The sequence below is a fragment of the Pteropus vampyrus genome, unplaced genomic scaffold, assembly GCF_000151845.1.
Source record: "Pteropus vampyrus isolate Shadow unplaced genomic scaffold, Pvam_2.0 Scaffold73, whole genome shotgun sequence".
Taxonomy (NCBI): domain Eukaryota; kingdom Metazoa; phylum Chordata; class Mammalia; order Chiroptera; family Pteropodidae; genus Pteropus; species Pteropus vampyrus.
This window is the reverse complement of record NW_011888854.1, coordinates 4,943,342-4,968,824: the sequence shown is the minus strand read 5'-3', so window position 1 is coordinate 4,968,824 and position 25,483 is coordinate 4,943,342. Positions and strand designations below refer to the sequence as shown.

General features: G+C 35.6%; 2 protein-coding genes across 8 annotated transcripts in view; one reads left to right on the top strand and one right to left on the bottom strand.

Moving 5' to 3' along the window:
• Positions 1–8,547, bottom strand: part of SCLT1 (sodium channel and clathrin linker 1) — a 122,361-nt gene extending 113,814 nt beyond the window's left edge. For 2 of the 3 annotated variants that reach the window (XM_011362102.2, XM_023531770.1), the window contains exon 1: positions 8,071–8,547. In XM_011362102.2, coding sequence (XP_011360404.1) covers positions 8,071–8,104 — 34 coding nt within the window. In that variant the 5' untranslated portion in view covers positions 8,105–8,547. The remainder of the gene's footprint in view (positions 1–8,070) is intronic. The other variant, XM_011362101.2, reaches the window with a different exon arrangement.
• Positions 8,548–8,664: 117 nt separating this feature from the next.
• Positions 8,665–25,155, top strand: CUNH4orf33 (chromosome unknown C4orf33 homolog). Of its 5 annotated transcripts, XM_023531772.1 has the most exons (7): positions 12,814–12,825; positions 15,313–15,502; positions 17,620–17,680; positions 19,992–20,043; positions 20,177–20,376; positions 22,308–22,462; positions 23,129–25,155. In XM_023531772.1, exons 1-6 carry the CDS (start codon positions 12,814–12,816, stop codon positions 22,411–22,413), a joined length of 621 nt encoding a protein of 206 aa, XP_023387540.1. In that variant the 3' UTR covers positions 22,414–22,462; positions 23,129–25,155. The 5 variants fall into 5 exon arrangements, with proteins under 5 accessions (XP_011360400.1, XP_023387541.1, XP_011360401.1 ...); XM_011362098.2 differs by lacking the exons at positions 12,814–12,825; positions 23,129–25,155 and adding an exon at positions 8,665–8,812 and having other exon boundaries at positions 22,308–22,543; XM_023531773.1 differs by lacking the exons at positions 12,814–12,825; positions 23,129–25,155 and adding an exon at positions 8,947–9,044 and having other exon boundaries at positions 22,308–22,543.
• Positions 25,156–25,483: the final 328 nt, after the last annotated feature.

The following is a 25,483-nucleotide window of genomic DNA, read 5'->3' as shown; positions in this document are numbered from 1 at the left end:
ATCAATAATTAAGTGTTGCAAGGTTGTTGGATACAAGTCAATATACAAAAATAATTATATTTCTATATACTGGCAACATAAAGTTAGAAAAAACAAAAGATCATTTACAGTATGATAAAAGTATCAATGTCTAGAAAGCAAGCAAAAGATATGTAAGAATCTTGCATAGAAAACTATGAAACATTCAGAGGAAGTATTAAAGACCTAAATAAGTGGAGAGACACTTATGGTTTACAGGATTCAGTATTGTCAAGATGTCAATTCTACTCAAATTGATCTGTAGGTTCAATGCAATCCCAGTTAATACAAAGAGGATTTTGCAGAAATTTAAAAGTTGAGTTTTAAATATTAGTTGAAATGCAACGAGAATAGTTAGGACATTTTTGTGAAATAAGAACGGGGAGAAGACCTGTTCTAGCAGATATCAAGATTTATTATAAAGCTGCAGTAATTTACGTAGTGTGATAGTCATACAAGAATAAACAAAATTGACCAATGGAAGAGAATTTAGAACCCAGAAATACACTCGTTTATATATGAGCACTTAAATTATGATCAAAGGGACATGCCAGAGCAGAGAGGAAGGATAACCTTTTTGTAAGTGGTTCTAGGTCAACTAAATATTTTCATGGAAAAGAATAAAATTCATCCATAAAGATCAATTCTAGGTGAAATAAAGATCTAATTGTGAATGCCAAAACAATAAACTCTAGAACAGAATAAAGAGAATGAATATATTTATCACCCTAGGGTAGGGAAAGATTTTAAAATCTGAACACAAAAAGCACTGTCCATAAAATAAAACATTGATGAACTGGACCACATTAAAATGAAGTACTTCTGTTCATCAAAAATAAGACTGTTAAGAGAGTAAAAATGCAAGCCATAAACATGGAGAAGATATTTCCAACACATAAAACTGACAAAAGGCTTATATTGAGAATATACAAAAAAAAAACTTCTATCAACTAAAAGGCAGATAATCATATAAAAAGTGATATGCCTGGAATGGGTATGTCACAAAAAGGTTACCGAAGTGGCCAATAAACATAAGCTGCTCAACCTCATTAGGCATTAGGAAAATACAAATTAAAATTACAATAAATAAAGAGTTAAAATTAGAAAACAAATGTTGGTGGAAATGTAGAATAAAGAAAACTCCCATACACTGCTGATGGGAGTGTAAATTAGCACGACTTTAAAATTAAACACACATATAATTCCTAGGAATATAATAAACAAAAATATGTGCACTTGAACACCAAGCACCATGACCAATGGAAAAAAAAAAGGTGATAGCATTATCACCTTTGGTCCTAAACTGGAAACTACAAATATCCATCAAAAGAAGAATGCATAAATAAGATAAATTTAAAAACTGGAAGAATGCATAAATTTAAAAACTGGAACACTCCACAGAAATTAAATGAACAAACTACATCTACATGCAAGAATACGGATAAATCTCAAAACCACAATGTTGAATGAAAGAAGCCAAATACACAAGGATACAGAGTTTATAACTCCATTTATACAAAGTTCAAACACAGGCAAAACTAAACTATAAGTGGAAAATTAGATATTGGTTATCTTCAATTATCTTTGAGGAAGGGAGAAAGATTATGATTCAAGGGGACTTCTGGGGTCCTAGCAACCGTGACCTTTATATTTGTTTTCATTACTTTTCCGTATATGTTATGCACCAGCAAATATGCATAAACGTGCAATACATACTAACTACAGACACACATATAAACAAAAAATGTGCATATAATGTGCACACTCATGGTGTATACATTATATGTTGGGAATTCAGATAACAGTTTATTTCTTAAAAGTATAATTTAGTGGAGTATTAACAATGCAAATGATTTTAAACTTTTTATTGAGTGTAAAAGAAATTATCCACATTTTTTTTTTTTTATTATTGTTATCCTCAGGACTTTTAAGATAGCACTAAAATTTTACCACCACTGCAGGACCTGGTTTTTGCGTATTACTCTTCTTCCCTGTCAGTCTTAAAAGGAGGTTGGAGTTTTGGCCACGGATGTAATAATTCCAATACAAACTACTTCTTTTTTCCCTGATAGGGTTTTCAAAAAAAAAATCAGATTTCTCAGTGATTAAAATAGGTTAAGAAGTCAACCGTGGATTAATAATGAGAGGGACACATTCGGTCTTCATAGATTGATTTTAATATTACCATAAATTGCATCTACGATTTCCTTTATTCATTCAACAAGTACTTATTTCACTGTTGTTTAATTTGCATTTTCTGGATTACTGATGAGATTGACATCTTTTCATATTTTTATCAGTTTTTCAGGTTTTGTTTTGTTTGTAAATGGCCTAGTCATATTCTTTAACCATTTTTCTATTAGCGTGAATATATTTTTGTTTGTGAAAGATCTTTCTAAATTCTGGATGCTAATCAACTCTGTTATATTTATTGTAAATATGTATCTTCTTCCCTTTTGCAGTTGGGCTAGTCATTTATTGATGATATTTTTTGTGACATCCAAGTTTTTATTTATAATGCAGTCTACCCATATATCTTTCTTCCAGTCAAAAATGTTTGTCCGTTGAAGAAATCTCCTACCCTGAGTTCATAAAGACACTCTCTTAATATTTTTTCTGAAAGCTTTAATTGAATCAACCTCGAGATGATTTTTCTGTGATGTACAAAAGGTATTTATATTATTTTCTTTCCCATTTGGATAACCACTTATTCCAGTACCATATGCTGAACAGTCTGTCTTCTTCCCACTGATCTGTAGAGCCTGTTTTTTCAGATAACAACTGCTCATGATGTGTAATTTTCTGTGCTAATTTATTCCACTGGTCTCTATATTTATCAATCTTCCAATATAATATTGATTTACTAATTGGATATTTATAAGAATTCTTAACAGCTGGTAAAATAAAATTTCCCAACTTGATGTTTTTTTAAAACTCTCTTGGCTATTCTTAGGAACTGATATATTTACTACACTGAGTGTCCTAATCCACAAATTTGATATGTTTCTCCATTAATCTAAGTCTTCTTTTATGTACTCAATTTTCTAATGCTAACTATCTTTTTGTTGCTGGGATGAACCCAACAGGAAATGAAGACAACTGTAAGTCTATGTATATATCTACAGACATATTCATTCATGCATTTGATTTACTAATATTTTACTCAGCAGTTTAGCTTCTATGTGCATAAGTGAAACAGGCCTCTAATTTTCTCTCTTACAAGTGTCTCTCTTGGGTAGTAGTTAAGAACACAGACACTGACACTACACTGCCTGGGTTTAAATCCCAGCTCACCACTTATGGGGTAGTTATGAGTTAACCTCAAATTTGTGGTGGTGCTTGTCCGGAAAGTTGATATTTTATTTATGGTTACTGAACAATTGGGTGTGAGACCTGTAAAGGCAACCTAAACAACTGATCTGGGGATGAGGTGTCCTTGGGCATGTGCTACAGAAAAGTAGGGGCATACTCGCATCAAGATTACTGTCAAAAGAGCAGATGAACTAACCGGCCACAGCTATAGCCTGTGTAAGAAAGCAGTAAAAGCAAGCTGGAAAAAAGTTAAAGAAATGAATGAAAAAGAAGTGTCCAAAGATAAAGGTCTTTATCTTTGAAGATAAAGAATAGTGACAGTAGAGTAAGATACTTGTATTTAAGATTTCAAAAGTAAGGCATCTTGAACAGGACTTCTTTTTATGCCCAAGATGAAATAACGAGGGCTACTTTCCCTCCTCACACAACCAAAAAACAAATAAATGAAACGATGATTTGTAAGACACTAGACATCCGACAATAATGATGAGAGATGCAATTCTAATAAGGTGAGACATATGACTTGCCCAGCCCAATGACTTGAGAGACTTTCCAGGCCATGGCACCGGGAGGGAAAAATGCAGGCAGAGATCAGCAGACTCTCTGAATTAAGAAGATGGAGCCAAGAGTCGATGGAGACTGAGTAAATTAAAATAGGCAGTGCAAACTAAGGAGAGAAACTGCACAGACAAACTCCAGACATGGGACATCTGCAGAGGGTCTCTCTTAGGTATACGACAGAATATGGAGTAGCCATTTTATTAAAGAAACTGAATTTGTAGTTTAAAATCTGCACACAAAGAAAATTCTAGGTCCAATTTGCTTCACTGGTGAATTCTACTAAAATTGTAAGGAAAAAATAATACAAATTCTACACAAACTCTTCCAGAATATTAAAGAGGGTAAAATATTTTCCAAATAATTCTATAAGGGTAGCATTATCTGATATCAAAACCAGACAAAGATGTTAGAAAAAGAAAAAAAAAAAGCTTTAGGAATATAGATGTTAAAATTTTAAGCAAAGAAAATCAAATTTGACAATATATAAAAAGGATAATATATCGTGACCAAGAGGAATTTATCACAAAAAGGGAAAAGGCCTTAACATGTTAATATTTGAAATTTAATCAATGTAAGTCATCATATTAACATACTAAAAATGAAAAAAATATCTTCTCAATAAATGCAGAAAAAGCATTTGAAAAAAATCTGACATTCATTCTTATAAAAACTCTCAGAAAACCAATAGGAAGGCATACTCTCAATCTATTAAGAACATCAGTGAAAAAAAACTACAGCTAGTATCATGCTTAATTCTGAAAGAAAGATGTTTCTCCCCCAAACCAGGAACTAGACAAAGATGTCCACTTCAATCGCCCCTGTTCAGCACTGTAGTGGAGGTTATAACCAGGGCAATAAGGCAATAAAACGAAATGAAAGGCATTCAAATTGGAAAGGAAGAAGTAAACCTGTTTTTATTTACAAGATGAAAAGATCGTCTAAGCAGAAAATCTGATGGACTTTATAAAAAACCTATTAGAACTAATAAGTGGGTTTAGAAAGGTTGCAAGTTACAATATGTAAAAAATAAATGATTTATATACAGTGGCAATGATAAATCAGAAAATAAAAGTAAAAGAATAATATCATTCACAATAGTATCAAAAACAATAATACATAGGGATAAATCTGCAAAATTTGTATACTAAAAACTGTAAAACATTGCTGAAATTAATGAAGTGATATATAAATGGAGAGATATACCTTTTCATTGGTCAGAGAACTCAATGTCATTAAGATATGAATTCAACACAGATCGATCAATAGATTCAATGCAATGGCTATCAAAATCCCAGCATCTTTTATGTAGAAATTGGCAAGGTACTTCTAAACTTTATATGGAAATGCAAAGGACCTAGGATAGCTGAAACAACTGTGAAAAAGAACAAATTTGAAAGGCTAACACTATCCGATTTCAAGACATATTATAAAACTTCAATAATCAAAATACTGGGATATTGGTGTCTGGGTAGACAAACCGATCAATAGAACAGAATAGAATCCAGAAATGAATCTACACAAATATGGACAACTGATTTTTAAACAAGGTGCAAGGGTACTCCAGTAGAGAAAGGACAGTCTTTTCAATTGGGCATCTGTATGCAAAAAAAAAGCAAGCCTCGATTCTTGCCTTCCACCCGTACAATATTTAACTCAAAATGGATCATAGATCTAAATGTATAACTTAAAACTACAAAACTTCTGGAAGAAAATCTTTACAGCCTTGAGTTAGGGAAAGATTTCTTAGATGTGACACAGATCCATAAAAGAACAAATTGATGAACTGAACTTCATCAAAATGAAAAAGTTCTGCTCTATAAAAGACACTGTTAAGACAGTGAAAAGAAAGAATGATTCCATCCCCACTGCTCATAATCCCCACTACAAGAATGAATTCTTAATCTCTGAGCTTGATATGCAAGTCTTTCTTTGAACGGGTCCCTAAGAACCATCAGATGGAGGTGGAACTTCAAATATGCTAGAAGTTTACTAAAGGCCTGGTTTGGTGTAGTTATGATGTATAAAGCTGACACTTTATCAGAGGCAGTGTCACAGGGAGTTGCCCGGTGAAAGGTACCAAATCAAATTATCTTGAGCTAGACTACCAAATCCAAAAGGAACAAATGATAAGAGGCAATCAAGATCAATATATGTCAGTATAGAGATCAGACGTAGGTGGAGAAAGCTAAGCCATCTATACCTACCTAGGTAGGGTTTTAGGTTGTTCACCTATTAGGGTAACCTACCAGCTGTGATGGGCACGCTAGGTCCAGTTAAAGAAAAAAATTGGAGGGTCATAGACATCCTTCACTGATTTTCATCTCTTCATACAAACTCTACCATTCACGTTCCAATTTCCTGAACAAGCAATGTCATTTCAAACCTCTGAGCCTATGCTGCTGCTTCTGTCCCCTCTGAGATTCTCTTCTGCCACTCCACTTGTCTTCTAGCAAACTACCACTCATTTTTTTCAAGAAATAAGTTACTGTGCTTCTACTGTCTTATTTGGTTTCCTCTGGTATTTGGAGTTCAATTTTATCCAAGAATTCTGGCTGGCTCATTCCCATATAACTCTGCCTCAGGTATTCTCTTCATCCAAACTCGAATTCATGTCCCACGCCACTCAGATGGTGTTCAGCCACTTAGGGACAGTCCCACCTCAAACCTAAGAAATAATGCTCATGTTATAGTATCATTAGTGATTTGGGGTAATATATATTCTGTACTTATTATATGTTAGACACCAGGCTAAATGCTTTATTTGCACTCATTTAATCCTCACAACAATCTCATGAGGGTTTTATATCCATTTAATCCTAACAATCCCATGAGGGTTATTGTGCTTTTATATCCATTTTACAATGAGAAAACTGAACCACAGAAACACTAAGTAACTTGCCCACGGTCAGAGACGTGGAAACAGAGCCAAGGTAAGCGTCTACACAGACTGAATCCGGAGGCTGAGTTCTTACCCACGGGTCATTAATGCTTCCAAAATGGAACTTAACACTTTTTCCCCTATCTTCCCTGTTGCTCAAGCCAACAATCTGAGGTTTTTTTTTTTTACCTCTTTCTCCCAAATCCCCTAATTTCCAATCTCACCGAACCAACCTTAGCTCACTTCTTACCTGGATGATGATAATAGTCACCTAACTGCATCTTACTATAATGCATGTTCCACATTAATGGCCATACTGGGCTTTCCAAAGCAAAATCTGATGTCATTCTCAACTGATGTCTTCTCAGTGGTTCCTGTAACCTGTGCAAGGGTCCAAACTCCTTAACACACAGCAGAAAAGGCCCTTCGCCACCTAGCCTCATTCTTCCCTTTCAGCTCCACTTGTCATTTCCCCACATAAACCATGTTCCATTAGAGCCAACCTTCTTGCAAGACTTTAACAAAGCATATTCCTAATCCCCTCGACGTTGCAAATACTGTTCTATTTGGGATCCCTACACAGCTCATTTGCTAGTAAATTCATATCAGTACTTCACATTTCAGCCCAAACAGCAACTTCCTTGACCACAGTTAAAAATAAGCCTGTAATAGTTAATATTTGTTTAGCAATATTTGTGTGTCAGGTACTAGTCCAAATCCTTTACATAGTTTAATACTTATTCCATTATGCCAACAACCCTATGAGGAAACCGAGGCAAAAGAGTTGGCAGTTGCTGCCACTTCGGTGTATTTATGGAATTTAGGTTTCCCTCCTCGAATTAAATTCTTGGAGGATAGAACTGTTCTCTTCATCTTTGTAGCAGCTCTGCTTGTATAGCGCTGGCACATAATCGAAAACAGGAGGAGCTCAATAAACAGCTTTTGAATACACGGCCAGAGCTGTGCCTCTAGGTTCTAACTGCACACTTGGCTTGGAAACCTCCTGGCCATTAGCCGTTTAATTACTCCTGAGCATGTGAGGAGCATAACAAGCATGTTTAGTGTCTAGCAGAGTCCCACGTAAGCTTAAGGAATCTACAAATATTTACCAAACGGTTCTGCTTAAGTATATATACACATTCTCACATATTCCACCAAGTTTTTTTCTGCAGCTAACTTCTTTAAGTGTTCACAAATTTCCACGCACCCAACAGGAATTCAAAAAAAAAAAAAATCAGTTGGTCAACGATGACATGAAATATTACGTATAATAATTTGCAATAAAGGAATATGGAGCTTACTTTGATCTCTCAGAAAGTCAATTTCTGTGGCCATTTCGATAAAATTTGGGTTTGGAGCTTTTCACCACCTTTACTTTCCTCAAAAATACACAGAGCTCGCTGTGCGGGAAAACAAAACTAAGGCAACGCTCTGGAGGCTGTCAAGCGGTGTCATCAGCATCCTACTCACGCGGCGTCAACATCCCTGCCGCGCCGTCTCGCCTTCCCCAGTCCCAGCCGAGCCCCTCGCTCAGGACAGAGACTTCAGATTTCAGGGTTGCAGGGGACCCGCCAAGGGAATTCTGTTCCACGTTCTCACGAATCCCAGCAGGGTGGCACCGGGACGCGGTAAAGGCGTGCCGTGGGTCACCCGGGGTCGTGTCGGGCCACCTAGGAGCGCGCGGACGGAGCTGGCGGGCAGCCGGCTGGCGGCGTCCTCCGCGGAATGGGTGGCGACTCCCGCACGGCCGGGGCCATCAGCGGAAGTCCACTCGGCGCGCCCTGCGACTTTGAAACCGGTGCCCCGGACCGCTCCTTGGAGACGGTGACGCCGTCTGCGTCATCACGACGGCGTAAGCGCTGACGTCCTCACGCTTCCGGGAGTCCTCGCACGCTATTGGCTATCGCTTCAGCTCTGGGAACCGAGATGACAACCAGCTGAGCCACCAGACAGGAGGCGGGAAAGCCGGCAGACCTGTGTCTGCAGGTGGCGGTGCCCTGCTTTTTCTTCTTTTTTAAGAAAACCCTCAAAATATAAACCTAGGTAGGTCATTCAATACCTGTTTTAAATTCCCCCAGTATCTTTGATTCTTAGCACTTCTGTGCTGGGAGAACCCACTGGCCAGAGGCGGGGCGGGGGAGAAAGGACGTGGGGTTGTGCGGCTGGGAGCGAAACCCAGACTGGCGTCTTCGGAGTTCACCACAAGGCTGACCCTCTCACCCTCTGACCCTCTGGGGAATTCCTGAGCATGGACTTCGTAATATCCAGGAGCTAAGTACGGTCCTGCCCCTCGTGGGAGACAGCTGTTGTCTAAATATTTAACTGTGTGGTAGTAAGTCATGTACTTAGAAGTACTCCAGACGTCCTGCAAATTCAGCAGTTATTTCTTTAGCGATAACTTTGCTTCCTCAAAAAAAGAAGGAAAGACAAAAGTTGCATTTTTTTTTTTGGAAGAAGAATTAGGTAAAACTTCTCATTTATGGATGGATTACAATTCTCACTTAAAAAAAATGATTTTGTCTAGATTTAAAACCCATTGTTTTAACAGTTAACACTGGAGGAAATTTCAATGCTAGCAATAAAAATGTTAACTTGAAGCTAGCCACTAGTGCTTTTTAGATAGGTTATGTGTTTCTAAGGATAGAATTAGCTTCGCTAAACTGGTATGTCATAGATGTAGTTCAGTTTGGCTTTCTCTTTAACCGTTTGAGTTTTGTTGTCTTGGATTCATTATGGTTTTTTTTTTTTCACGAATTAATGTTAGAGGAATGTTTTAAGAAATTTTAAAAGTTTGTCCAACAATGTCTGTGGTTAGGTAGCCGAAGTTCTATCGTGGTTTTTGTCCATTCTCGCTATTAAGAGAATGAGATGGCCCCTTCCTCCAAAGACTGGCTGTTAAATATAGGAGCATAGCAGATCAACATAAAAAAAAAGTTTAATTTAGCTTTGACTCAGTGAAGATTGGACTTGATTTGGTTTTTAGTGGTCATGAAGTTAACACAAAAACTTGTTGGAAGAAATTGAAAGATCAAGCTCCAACTTGATCTTTTTCAAGGTCATACACTGACCTATTTCAAAGTGATTTAACTTGGCATCAAGCAAGTAATTATAAACTTAACTGCATTTACACTAAAAATTTGTAAGACATATTAGTGTTGGTGAAAGCAAAGAGCCCCTCCTGGATGTAAATGAGTGGTCTTTGCATTGCATAAATTAAATATCTGAAATTGGAATATATATATATATATATATATGTATATATATGTTTACTACTTTAAAATTCTTTTACAATAACTTGATGCTGATCCCAATTGGAAGGTGTCTGAATTGGGATTTGAATCCAGGCAGTCTGGTCCCAGTATTACAATCCTTGACTATGTGTATGCCTCTCAGCAGTGTAATATAATTTACGGCTAGGGCAATATTATTTGTAGCTAGTGTTAATATAATTTACAGGTTCGGCTTATACAGCCAGTGAGCCTTTAGTTGCATTGAGTGAATTATTGCTGTGTATGCTCTCCTGTAATCTTAATGATTTACAGTTGATTTTCAAATTGTTGCACGGTATTTATATCACTGAGTGACCCCCTTCCTTCTCCTAGAAAACGGTTCTCACTTCAGTAGAATGATTAAAAGCCTTCAGAGGTTCACTGGTGGTTCTTTCATCATTTTTCCTTCCTGGAGAAATCAGGTGTCTGCTTCAGTCCTCCAAGTCCCTCCTCCAGAACGTGTAGGCAGCTGGGCGGAGCCTACGGCTGAGCCCTTTCCAGTGAATTCCGCGGGAAGGAGGGAGCGAGTGGTGTGGCCTGCAGAGCAAGCAGCTCCCCGGTCTGCGGGTCTGTGTTCTCGCCTCACGCTCTCTTCACTCTCATTCCCTGCTTCTTCGCCCAGGCTCGTCGTTAGTTTTTTTTTTCGGTGAACTTATTTTTTGTGCCTGCCTCCTCCCGCTGGCCTCCTCCCTCTTTCGGCTGACTTCCTCATTTCTCCGTTTCTCTTGTAAATGGGCAGGGTCGGCGGGGAGGAAAGGAGAGAAGGATACGAACTGGAAAGAATTTTTGTAGAAAAGAAAATTTCGTGACTAGAGGAAATTGGAAATTTCCCTCGCAAAACGTTCTGTTGAGAAAACACTTTTTCCGTAACTTCCTTCTTTTAGCCTGGATTCCTCCCCCTCTCCTAGGCTTTAAATGCCCTGAAATTCTGTCTTCTTTTAAAGGTCTTTCTATAGCACTGGGGAAAACATGAAAAGAATTTAGTTATTTTTGACATTTTTTGATGAAAGACTAATTTGAAGAAGATGTTTAAAAATGAGGGGAAAAACAGATTAACTAACGATAAACATTCTTTTAAGAACGTATAAACAGCCAACCTTCAAATTGCGTAATAGGATAGTGATCACGGTGAATGATATTCCTTCCTTCAGTAATGTCCCTAATATTCATTCTGACTTTTTAGAAATGTTCAGCATATATAACATAAACGAGAAAAGAGGTAGTTAGTTACCATACTCTTTAAGAGACTCAGCCTTAAATCAGACTTTAAAATATTTTTTAAATTATTCATTTATTTTTGAATAGTAATGTGTTTATCATAGTATAAAATTCAAATAGTTGATGAAAAGCAATACAGTTGAGGGTAGGTCCTCCTTCCTCCCCTGTCTCAGGCAGGTAATTCTCTCCAAAAAGGCAGCCACTGCCGCCACTGCTTTCTTGTATATGCTTCCTGAGATAGTGTATGCAGTTACGAGTATCTATGCAAATAGTCTGCATTTTTATTAAATAAATGCATACTTTTTATTAAATAAATGCATACTTTTTACACCTTGCTCTTTTTACTTAATATATTTCAGATGTATATGTAGAGCTGCCTCATTCTTTTTAACACCTATGTAGTATTTCATTGTATGATATAATTCCTTTACCAGTCCTGTACTGATGAATAGTTAAGTTGCTTACAATATTTTGTTATTCTAAACAATGTTGCAGTGAATATCTTTGTATTTACGCATGTTGCATAGGTGCTGATATATAACTCCTAGAACTAAAATTGTTGAGTCAAAGAATATTTGCATTTTTTATTTTGATAGCTATTGAGGGATTGCTCTTGACAAAGGCTGTGGCCGTTATGCTCCAACCGCAATATGTGGTTGTTTCTCAGTGCCCTCATTATCACAGCATATTGTCAAACTTTCGGATCCTTGACAATCTAAGTGAAAAATAGTAGTTTATTGTTTTAGTTTGCCTTTCTATCTTTATAAGTAAGGTTGAACATTTTGCATTTTCTTTCTGTGAACTGGCTCTTCAGATCTTTGTCCATCTTTCTGCTGGGATGTTGGCCTTTTTCTTTTTGCTTTCTAGGAACCCTTTAAATATTAAAGAAATTAGTTTTTGTCTGAAGTATGAGTTGCAGATGTTTCAGACTATCTTTTGGTTTTTAAATAGTGGTTTTTGTTTTGTTTTGGTAGTGGTAGGCAGACTTCTGCTTTTTAATTTTGTAGTCAAATGTGTCTATCACCTATTACAAGGCTTTTTCTACTATAATAAGACCATCTTTTAAGAAATCCTCCTGTTTTGTTTTTTCTTTCTTATTTTTATATGGTTTGATTTTTATGTTTAAATTTTTGATTCATTTAAAATTTAGTTTGGTGTAGGGATCCAATTTTATTCCATTGGACCGCAAAATGAACCAGTTGATAATGGACCTGGTCGATTAGCTATATGAGAATCATCCTCAGCTACCTATAGACTTCTTTCTTATACTTTATTTCCCTAGCACCTAGCATGGTGCCTGAAATAAAGTAAGTAGCTAATAAATCTTTCATAAACTAAATCAAAAGGAAATTTTTAGATATGATATATCATCTTAGTCGTTTTGGTATATAGTGTTGAAAGAGAAGATGATACCACTAACAGTTAATTTCTCTTGCACAAGACCTTGAAACCATGAAATTTTAGATCCAGAGACTACAACAGTTCTTCACTCAACAAATAAATGAGTTCCCAATATTACAGGTATTCTGGCTGGTGAAGTAGAGACAAGGAGCAAATATGTCATACAGTGTAAGTGCTGTGGATCAAAACGGAGTAGTGTATGGGCAGTGGAGAATGACAGGGAGTGGAGTGCTGCTGGGAAGCACACCGCCCCGATTGTGAATGTCGACCATTTAATTTTGTCTACTTCATATGGGCACATGTGCAAACAAAGACATTGAAAGGTGGTGGGGGTCAAGCCTCAGGCGATAGTCCTAAGTATCCCCAGGTTGTTGAAAGGAGAATCAGTTGTGTCTGTCTGGGTCCATGTTTTCTTTAGATCAGATTGTAAACTAGTGGGCAAGACTATAGGTTGATTGTGTTATAAATATTATGCACACTTAGAAGGACATAAGTGTTCTTTAAACAAATTCGCAAATTTGTCGTTCTGATAAGAAGCTAAGGTCATTTTATGCAGTTAAAGCCAAAATTATATTCTACCCTTGCACATGTCTGCCATGGCACTCCTTCCTGATGATGGAAATCTAGTCATTATTCCTTGCAGTAATTTTTAGATAATGCTCAAAGAAATCTTCGGAGTAAAGGCGAAAGGAACCAGTAGAATGACTTCGGGTACCACTACCTTCTACTCTCTGCTTTTATCTTTTATTTCTTCATATCTTCCAGGTAGGAGCTTATCAATGGATATGGTTTAATTCCATTTAGAGATAGAGATGATTGTTTAAAAGAGCTGGGAGTTAAATTTTTTTTAGTGGAAACTCACTGAACAGGATAGGGGTTCCTTGATGTGTGCCGCATTTTTGCGGGTGTGATGGTTGTATGAAGATTGAGTGAACCTTCCTAGTGGCTGAGCTATATTTTGCCAAGAATTGTAAAGCTCCAAGTTAGGAGAACAGCATATTGGCTCCAGAATCAGATTTAACAAGCATTTCTAACATCTTGATTTATTCTTATTTCTTCCTATATACTATATTAAGGTACTTACTAGTACCAAAATTTGGGGTAGAGGGTTATACAATTCTTTTTGAAGACACTGTCTTGGTATTTCAACTGAAGAAAATGCATTTATTATTGAGATATTCTATACAAATCAGAACTAAATTTCACATAAATTAGACTCAATTTATATCATCATTCACTCAGCTTATTTCAGTTTAAATTGCTAAACTTATCCTTTTGTAATACTTTTTAATTATAGAGGTTAGCTATTAAAATTTGTTAGCATGTAGTGAAAATTAGGAAAAGCTAAATACTTTAGAAGAAGGATTTTAGAGATGTTAGATTCCTTATGTGACACAGAACCTGCATATTTACATCTACCAATGGTTGACACATAGTTGGTACTTAATACATGTCTATTGAAATAAATGTATTCAAAATTCAGCAACTGTATTACTATCAGTAAAAATAACATATGAAGCAAAGATATGCATTCATAGACTTCAGATAAGTAAGTTACAGCCTGAAAATGTCATTTACTAATTAAGATTATCTTCTGAACAATACATAAGGACCTAGTGTAACTTGGAGAATCCACCACTCCTGAAATAAGGATTTCATCTTCTTAAAGATTCCTAAAATGATTTCATCTGGGAAAACATGGCTGACATTGGTTCAGTTTCTTGATTTGCCAGCCATGTAACCTTGGAAAAATCTGTTTCTGTTGTTGTCATTGTTGCTTTTTTTTTTTTTTTTTTTGGTAATAATGATGATAATAGTTCCTCTGCAAGTTTCTTGTGAAATTAAATGAGTTAATGTTTATAAAATGCCTTATCCATAGTGTTCAACAAAATGCAATTTTATTAATATATTGTGTTCTTCCATTTAATCCATAGAGAAACAGTTTAAAATGCAAGTACTACGTGTGTCAAATATACTTAATCTATTTCAAAGTTTAAGTGATGGCAGATTCTTTTCCTATTTCTCTATTGGTGAGAAGGGATTAACCAAGCAATTGGTCATTTAACATTTGCAATAACAAAAATTGAAAAAGCTAAGACAGTCTATACCCTGAGACCAAGGAAGATAATATTAAACTCTGTTAATCTTCAAATGGTTGGAGTCCCCCAATCCCACCCCCAAAAGAAAAAGGATTTAGCCAAAAGAACAGGTGTTAATAGCTGTATTTCTGTTGAATTGTTTTTTATCAAATTGAATTTTATTATAAAGATCTCGATTCCACAGGGATCCTGTAATTCAGACAACTACTCATTTTATAATAAAAAACAAAGGATGACATATTAACTCATAGTGCTTGTAGTTAAGTAAATTATCAGTTTATGCAATGGACGTAATTACAGTTTTAAAAAAATAATTTTGGATCTAGACTTAAAGTCAAAGCTTTTAGGATCCAACTACCTGTCTTATAGTGGAACTCAGTACTTGTGATCTGCCATAACACTAATGGCCTTTTGACTCCCAGAACCGTGTTCTGGTCACCCTGTTACTTTCTTGCCTGCCATTTGTCATGGAAATTTTCATTTTATTTCTAACTGAAAGAAACAGTTGCATGTTATTAAAGAGTTTGTTTTAATATATATGCGTTTTTTCATTTAGAGTCTAAATATGGATTTTAAAATTGAACACACCTGGGATGGTTTTCCAGTGAAGCATGAGCCAGTGTTTGTCAGGCTGAATCCAGGTGACGAAGGAGTGATGATGGAAGTTAATGCTCCATTTTTCAATGATCCTCCAGCCCCACTTGGAGAACCAGGAAAGCCTTTCAATGAACTGTGGAATTATGAAGGTAAGTGGAAGTACTGTATTTTATTGCAAACATAAATCTTTTTATAATAATCTCTCACAGAACTGTTATTTTATCTTGCTATAAGGAAGTGAGTGCTTCTGAGCAACTGACATGCAGTTTCTGATATTTCTTACCAATCTCTCATTTTGACCTTTTCACAGTTACCTATGTGCCTTCAACTATATAACTAGAATAGTGAAAAATGGCAATTACAAATCCAGATTTTTAAATTGCTGCCATATGTCCTCCTTTCACTTCTGTTACCTATTTTAGGAAGAATTTAGCATTCCTATTTTGTCTGTAAGTATCTTCAAATTGCCACTTTAATGGTATAAACCTTCTTTATGACAGTTTTGGGATGTTTAACTTATTATAGAAACACTATCAACTTCAACATGAAATGTAGTTTTTATTTTACAAGTACTGACAAGTAATCTCACATATCACATGAAGGCTAAAAGACGACTTGAAATTACAGTTTCAGGTTTGCTATATGATCCCCTCTAATGTCTCTAATTAAGCTACCGAATTTATCTTTCTGAAATGCTATTTATGATGGCATTCCCCAGATCACAAAACATTACTGTCTCTAAGATAAAGTCCAAACCCTTCCTGTAACCTTTGGGGTACTCATGAATTGGCTATCACATTCAACAAAAAGCTCTTGACTTTTGATGGCAATGGTCTTACTGTCCATGCATATTCTCTCTCATGTACCTTTTCTCAGTCTATTTGTCCTGCCCCTAACACACATAGTTCAAGGTCTAAGTCAGGTTCCATTTCTTCAAAGAAAACTTTGATAATTCTTCTAGCTCCTATTGAAATCTACTTTCTCTGTTCCATCTGTATAGCATACATTTTATTAGTGTTAATTTATCATATGTTAAACATATGTTGTATTTTATATACCAGCTTCCTACTGGTTTACTGGTGTACCAGAACTTGTATATGCCAGCTTCCTACTGGTGTACACACCAGTGTGACATTTCTACTGGAGGTACTACAGGCACCAAACTGAACAAGTCCCAAACTCAACTTATCCACTTTTCTCATGAACCTGCTTCTTTCCCTAATTGCCCAATCTCAATCAGTGGCACTCCAATACATCAAATCACCAAATATAGAAATGTGAGATTTTTCCAAGCTGTCCTCTCTCACTATCCATATTTGGATTTTTTTTTTTTTTATACTAAGTCCTACCTATTTCACCACCTGAAATGTTTCCCTAATTCAGTACCTCCTCTTCATTTTTACCATGTCTGTATAGGTTAGGCCTTCATTATCTTTTACCTCAGTTAGGGCAGAGCCTCCTAAATAGTCTTTTTGCTCTTAAGTCTCTCCTTCACTCTTGGAAGCCAGAGTGATTTATCTAAAATAAAAATTTAAACTCATTATTCATCTGTTTAAAAACCTTCTTAGGCTTCTGCTCTTTCCAGGTTAAGTTTTACCCTTCTGAATATGATCTCTATATAAGATTTTCCTCTCTGAAGCATCACTTACTCCTACATTGAAAGGTTTGTTTATTTGCACATTTGGTTATTGTTCTATAGTCTCCTTATCAAATATCATGGATATCTTCCCATGTCAAAAAATATATAACTGTCTTTGATTTTAATGGCCGCATTATAGTCTATTGCATGGAATACATAAATTTCATAATTTAGTAGCTTTCCTATATAATAGAAGATTTATTTATGTAATAGACAATATTCCTATAAAATAGGAAATAATCATTTAGATAATTTCTAATTTTTGAGCAATACTTTGATGACTAGCATTATACTTACTTTTTTTTCCCAGTTGTCTGATTATTTCCTTAGGATAAATTCCAAGAAGATAACTGGCTCAAAACCTGTGTATTAATGTTGGTTTCTTTACAACATCACCAGCACTAGGCTTTATTAATCTTTTTAATTTATGGTGATGTGATATAGGAAAATTTGATGATGATTTATTTCCAGGCAATGTCTATTTATTTTCTTTGTCCTTTTTTATTAGGGACAGAGCTATAATTAAAAATAATGAGTAAATTTATTTTATATTCTGTAGGAATAACAACTTGTTTATTGTTGAAGCATAATTAAGTTTCTCAATATGTTGTATCTCTGTTTCAAAAGTTGTGGAAGCATTTTTCTTGAATGACATAACTGAACAGTATTTAGAAGTTGAACTTTGCCCGTAAGTATAAAATATTTTTTCTAACTCATTACTACATAATTTGAACATCTTGTTCTCTACTTATAAATCATGTGGTCATAGTAAAAACACTGATTCTGACTAAGGGATATGCTAATCTGAATTTATCCAAATTAAATATAATTATTTATTTTCAAGTAAATATGTTATATAAAATACATGTTATAATATATATTGTAAATGTTTGAAACTATTATATTGACATTATTTTGTTTCACTGTGTAGTTGATTTTTCTATAAATTTGAAAATTTTTTTGCAAAATGAAAAATCATTTCAAAACACTCATTATTTACTCTATAATTTGTGTATTAGCTATTCAGAAACAAAAGGAGACATATAGATATAATAAATTGAACTAGTTTATGAAAATGTTTCAGGGAATTTTTTAATGGCTACAATAAACTTTAATTTTATGTATTCCATAAGAATGTATTCATGTATTTCTGTATTTATTCACCATTTATTGAGCGTATACTATGTCACTTTGCGTTCAGTGCCAGGGATAAAGGCTAAATCACACATGGCTTTTCTTAGACTCATTTAAAGTATTAACCTGGGACTCTCTTTGTTCAAATTTATCCGTTCTCTTGGGAAACATCTTTATCTGCTTGACATTTTTTGTCCTATAGATATAAAAAAGTAAATTTATGCCCACCTCTCATCTATATTCTAGCAAATTTTAAATTAGTAAAATATCCATAATGAAATATTTTTTGTATTGTGATCATTCATTTTAAATGCCTATGAGTATCTAATATCCAGTAGCCTTTTTTTCCCTTTGTAGACTGGGCAGAAAGTTCCAACAATTGATTTAAATGAGATTTTCGCTGTCATTTTCTTTTCCCTTATTTTGATGGTTTGGTATTTGTAATATGGAAACTCTAGCTCTTCACAATTATGTTTTTTAGAAGAATAACATTTTTTGTGTGTGTTACCTTTCAATTAACATGCCAAAATCTTTTATTGAAAAATATGATTAATGCTCCTAAACTGTTACATAGGTAAAAAAAAAAAAAAAAATTTACCTAGTGTGATTATTTTCACCTACAGGTGAGAAAACAGGCAAAGGTAGATTTATACCTTGTCTACAAGACAGTAAAGAACTTAGATCTGCTAGAATTTTAAAGTTTCATCCTTAGGTTTACTTTTATTTGATGAAAATATCAGTTTATTTCCATAAAGTGATGATTTGACAATGGATGAATAGGATAATTAGATAACCATTATGTACAAAATTAATAAATTCTAAAAGTTAAAAAAACCCCTTTGAGTAGTTCAGTTTCACATACATCAGGACTGTCAATAATCAAGAATCATGGTTTTGCTTCAGGCAATCAACTCTAACAGTTAGTCTCTAGGAAAGCAGCGAAGAATATTGTTGTTTTAATTTGCAACAACTTTTACTTCTCCCTGGATATTCTTAAGCTTGCATGATAACAATAAAAATAAGTAGAGGAAAAGAATACTGTCTTCTGTTAGATAGTTTATTGAAGGAAATCTTCCATGAAAAGCTCACCAGGGACTATCTATATGGAAATGTTTAGGTATAGTCTTTTTCATAGACAATCAGTTTGTTTCATGTAAAAACTTGAAATCCATTGATTCTTATTGATCTGGCTAGTCCCAATTATGCTCTCTTATTAGAGTTTCCTGTTGAGGATATATTGTATTTCTCTTTGTAAAGGTGACACCAGTATCTGAACTAGTGGTAGAAAGCAGGAAAACACAAGACATGGACAGGTTGAGGACAGTCGTGTGAGAGAATAGACACAAATTAAAATCTTTGGCATGTTGACTAGTTTAAGATAATCTATGTTTTGTATTTTCCGTCTTCCTAATGAGATTCAAGATAATTTTCTTATAGAAATAATTTTTAGTAAAGTTGTTGGATTCAGACCTAGAAATTGATGCCAGCTTCCTTTAGGGTACTTTAATTTTCAAAATAGGTTTTATTATAAATTCCAAATGCCATAATATTCTCCTGCCCGTTTGTATACTTTGCATATCTAACCAATTAAAGTAGTTTATGCAATTTCTTATTTAAAGAATATAAAAAGCAATCTGAACATGTGTACCTTTATGCATTTGACTATAATTGGAAAATGGTAAACTCAAAGATATCATTTTTAAGTAACCGAACCTACTGGCTTTTCCTATAATTATCCAATATTAATAGTTCATCTTTTAATTATTTGGAAATTTAGTTATAAATACATGTATTACAGATATGAAGGATAGTGAAGAAAATATTTGTTTCTTTCAAATACTCATAAGGAATTTTAATTTTGACAGCCATGGACAGCATTTGGTACTTTTACTCTCTGGAAGAAGAAATGTGTGGAAAGTAAGTAAATAAAAATATAAGGCAAAGTCCTTCAGTGTACAGAATATAGATAATACTTTATTATATGTTTGATATATATGTTTCGAGTACAAATCTGAATTTACCTTTTGCATTTCACATATTGTTTCTGTAGCAAGAACTTGCTTTATCATTCAAAGTGTCCAGAAGAGAGACAAATTGGGAAGGCAGAGCTTATCTTCCTTGGAGTTATTTTCCACCAAATGTGACAAAATTCAATTCATTTGCAATTCATGGATCAAAAGATGAAAGAAGCTATGAAGCTCTTTACCCTGTACCTCAGCATGAATTGCAACAAGGACAAAAACCTGATTTGTAAGTAAAAAAATAAATGAAGATACGTTCTGATGGTGAGAGTTTTTTGGAAATTAATTCCTAGTGGAACAGTGATAACTGCTCTTGGTCAAAGAAGACATGCATGTACAAACACGTGGTAGGGTGCTGTGTTCGCTGACGAGCTTCAGTAAATACTTGATGCACTGACTCTGGACAGACTTAGCTTCTCTCACTGCTGTCCGTACAGCACTTATGTTTCCATAGCAGTATGTGAGTAATCTCCCTTAGTGAATATTGCGACAGCTGATATAAAAGTATGGTTGCAAATTCACTTATGAAATTCACTTTCACAGCGAAATGGCCAGAGGCATCCGGTTTCCTGGTATGAACCAAGGGTCAATAAAACCTTTCCTTTGGTGCTAGAGAGTGTGACCTTCAGTTAACTCTCTCTAGCTCTCTTCCTCATAAAAACGTCAGCAGGGTTTCTGGCAACATTGCTTATGATAAAAATTACTCCTAGTTGGTAAATTGCATCTGGACTGATAGTATTGCGAGTCAACTGTAAATACCTGATGGGGAAAATGTGGCTTTGGATTTCCCTTTAGCAGCCATGTTCCCGTTGGGGGCCCTGCGGAGCAGCAGGCACGTAAGCCAAGGTATCCCCTACACAAGGTGTCTCCTACACTTGTCATATCTTTCTGAAGCTGTCACCTAAGGAGAATAGACTCCTGGCCAGCCTTGCGCATGCTGCATGGACTGCAGCAGACACTGCTCCCTGAGGGAGGAAAGCCAGCTGCTGTCCTGGGCAAGCTGTGACTCCTGCTCTACATCCCCAGTGCACTTGGCGTGACCCACATGGTCTCTGGAGTGTGTGTGTTCAGACGCGCCTCACAGACAGGCCGGCTTCACCACCGCAGACTGACTTCTCCTGCCTTTCTACTCGGAGAAGGTGCTGTCCTTCCTCCCTGTTTGCCTTCTCCTTCCTGCCACGCTCGCTCTTCACTCTACTGTGCTTTCATTTCTTCCAGCCTATTCCTTCATTGTGCCCGACACTCTTTTCCCCTTTCCCTCTGCTTTTCTCCCCAGTCCTAACCCTTTCTAATGAGCCTCTTTTCCTTTCCTTTCTCTTGTCCTTCCTTCACTGTCGGTTCCTTAACCTCTTCATCCGAGATTGACACTTGTGACTCAAACCGGTTCAGTCTGGCCAGGTGGCAGAATGGGACAGGAATCTAGGTGAAAGTGACTCAGAGCTCTCATACCAAGATGGCTGGGTTTTTTTTGGCTCTTCACCAGCTAATACTTCTTTGTATTCAGGCTCTTCATATATATGGTATTGGAAGCTACCCTAGGATAAAATTATGGTGATACGACTGGCCAGGGCAGAGCCGAGGCTGAGTGATCCCCTGCAGAGCTGAAGTCCACTTCCACATGTTAGAGAACGCTTTCTCTCCTATTAAGCCACGATGGAAATCCCCATAATAGTTAAATCATGTTTCTGGAAAGGAAGAAGCTAGGGTTAACACCCTTTTACATTAACCTCCTTTGCTTTAGCCAAGGGTTATATCATCTAATCCATGGGGATGAAAAATTTTAAAATGATTGTTTCTGTGACTGATATAAACTATATCAAAATTTAAATAGAAAAACATCCATAGGAGTATAATATGATTTAAGGCTAGATGGAATGAGTCAGATTTTGAGGGTTGATTTTTATTTCTCCCCTCAGCTCCGAGGGAGCTATTTGTAGAAGTGGAAGGAGAGTGCTTTGGGATGTGGGTGAATGTTTTCGGAGCTGAATGATAGCTAGAGTGAGAAAATTGTACATATAGAGTATATCTCACCTTTGGTATTCCTAAAATAGAATGTCGTTCTATCACAGATGTGACAAAATGAATAGCCCTTCAGGATGACAACTGTTTCACAAATGCATAATTCATTTTAATTCCCACCTTCTTTTTCTTTGCATTTAGCCATCGTCTGGAATACTTCAAGCCTTTCAGTTTTAACACACTGCTTGGAGAAGAATGGGAACAACCAGAATCAGCCCTGTGGCTAACAGAGAAACCTGATGTATAGGAGTGTAGTAGCTGACCATATCAATCATTTCTTCTCTATACCTTTTAAGGTAAATCATAGGTATAATCTCTTTTAAGACACCACAAACGCATTTGAACAATAAATATTTTCATAAAGGTCAGTGAAAGAATAATATCTCTCTGGCAAGTTTTATATAAGTTATCAAGAAAATAGAAAGTTTGTAGATTATTTTATCTATAGAGTTAAAATGTTTCTGAGTCATTTGGCCCAGGAACCATCATGTCAGTGAGTTCTGCCATTTGCCTTGCGTCACCACGACCCCAGATATCCCTGACTCTGTCAATCAGAATCATCATTTCTCTTCCCACTTCTGTGTCCTCGGCCAGCCTGCCACTGGAACATCGTATTTGTACATTTTTGAACTTCATGCGATATACATTAATTCTTTACTCAGAATCTTCTGTTCATTCTTGAAATGAGTAGAAAACAGTGACCTATTTCAGTTGATTAGGACATCCACATCTGTTAGGGCATCATTAAGATACATGTGTTGTTTAACTAGCTGTTTTTCCTGTCTTATGACTATTTTTACCCTATATAAGGAAATGGAATGAAGTATCCTGAATTTATTTACAAAGAAATGTTTTTTTCTTAATACAGTTAAACAAAGTGTCAAAATGTCTTCATTTTATTTCATAAATGTTAAACACTCCTGGTCGAGAATTTTTGAATTTTCTGTTATAACATATTTCAGAACTTGAAGCCATCTAGTAGATCATCTTGGAACGGCCCCAAACCTGGTCCTTCTCTAGCATTCTTAACTCAGATCAGCAGTCTTTCAGAAGAACCTTTATTACTTGTACATGCCTAGCTGCCTGCCCAACAATATATTTTCTCCTCCTTTACTAACAGAACTGTAATTTGGGGACCGGGGGGCTCTGCTCAAAAACTACATTTTCCCAGATTCCTTTGCAGATAGAAATGACCCTATAAAACAGTTCATGCCAATGAGATAGAAGCATGCAGTTTTCCGTGGGGTTTCAAGAAAAGATGCTTTAAAGATGAAAGACTCAGTTGCCAACCACCTTTTGTCCTTTGGTCCTCCTCTTCCTTTTTCCTGAATTGCAGAAGGAATAGGTGAGGTAACACTCTAGCTGCATCGTGTCAGTAAGAAGCAGTCCCGGGGGTAGCTGAGGAGAAAGACAAAGGAACCTGGCCCCCAAACAGCATCATAATCTATCTGGACCACCTACCTACAGACGTCTTTATACAGGAGAAAATAAACTGCCTAATTTGTGATCGCTGCCCAGAGTGACCTATAGATTCAATGCAATCACAGTTAAAAAGCCTAGAAGGCTTTTGCATAGAAATTGACAAACTGATTTAAATTTTATGTGGAAATAAATAGCCAAAACAATTTTGAGAAAGAATAAGTGGGAGGACTTCTACAACCTGACTTTAAAGACATCACTAAGCTTCAGTAGTGAAGTTAATATGACCGTGGCATAAATTTTGACAAATATATCAGTGGAACAGAAAAGAGAAACCAGAAAGGGTCAGTTGGTTTTTGACAAAGGTGCCAACGTATTGAAAAGGAAAAGGATGAGCTTTTTGATAAATGGTGTTAGAATAACTGGGAAAAACATGAAAAAATAAACCTTGCACTCTACCTAGTATTCTACAGAAAAATGAACCTAAACGCGACTGGTGAAATAAAAAATTCCAGGAGAAAATCTTCACAATTTAGAGGGGACCGATTTCAAACAGGATATAAAAATCACTAACTAAAAGAGAAAAAAAAAAGATAAATTGAACTTCATCAAAATTAAAAGCTGCTACTCATCAAAAGCCTCCATTAAGAATGTGAAAAAACAAGCTACCAGTTGGGATAATATATTCAAAATATACGTATCCGACAGAGGACTCTTACTCAGAATATATAAGGAACCACAAATCAGTAATAAAAAAGACTTGGACAGATACTTCACAGAATATAGAAAAAGGCCAATAAGTATATAAAAAGGCTATCAACCTCACTTATCTTCAAAGAAATGTGAATCAAAACCGCAGGAAGATACTACAAAATTACTGAAATGACAAAATACACATGATGGCTAACTGGCTAAAATTGAAAAACTGACAATGTGAGCATTAAGGAGAAGATGACGTAACTGGAACTTTCATGCTGTGGGTAGGAATGTACAATGGTACCACCACTTTGGAACTATTTGGCAATTTCTAGTAAGGTTAAATACATACCTACCCTATGATTCAGCAGTTTTATTTTCAGATATATACTCAAGAGAAATGAACGTTCATTGCAGCTTGATGCATAACTGCACAAAACTGAACAAATTTCCATCCCCAGGAGAATGGATTATATGACATAGACAACGGAATACTACTCCTAGAAAAGAAATGGCCTATTGATACATGCAACGAACTAGATAAATCTCAGAAGCATTACGCTGAGCAAAATGAACCAGATACAACATACTGTGTAATAATTTATGTGAAGGCCAATGATAGACAAAAGTAGGCTGTAGTGAATCAGGATGCAGCTGCTCTGCGTAAGGGTGGGGGATTCAAATTACCTCGAAAAGGGGCATGGGGGTCTTTTCTGGGGTGGTCAAATGTTTTGTATCTTGATCTGCATCATGGTCTATACCGGCATACATTTGTCAACATTCCTCGAGCTGTATATATTTTAAGATTTGTGATTTTGCTATATGTAAAATATGCCTTAATAAAATACTGTTATAAAATAAGCTGCAAATTAAATGGAGTTCACTTCAAGTTTATGCTGTTCCATTAAATAATCATTAGTGCTGGTTAAATGTGACTTATGAACGTTTTAAAATTTATTTTGTTTTCTACCTGAAAAAAGCTGGTGTAATATAAATGCTGATTTTTACAAAAAAGCACTATAACATATGAGGGGAGTGCAAGCTAGGCCTCTTAGTTAAATTCAGAAGTTATTTTAAAAATTGATTGTAGCAACTAGCTAATTTGATATAGTGACGATCTGCCAGTTTTGGATAGGAAAGCCATGTTTAAAATAATCCAGTACTATTTATTTATAAGTTACCTGAAATAATTTAATAAATGC

Coding starts and splice junctions, on each gene's coding strand:
- CUNH4orf33 (XM_023531772.1), top strand. Junction 17,681..19,991: donor TTAGAAGTTGAACTTTGCCC/GTAAGTATAAAA, acceptor TAATTTTGACAG/CCATGGACAGCATTTGGTAC. Junction 20,377..22,307: donor CAAGGACAAAAACCTGATTT/GTAAGTAAAAAA, acceptor CTTTGCATTTAG/CCATCGTCTGGAATACTTCA.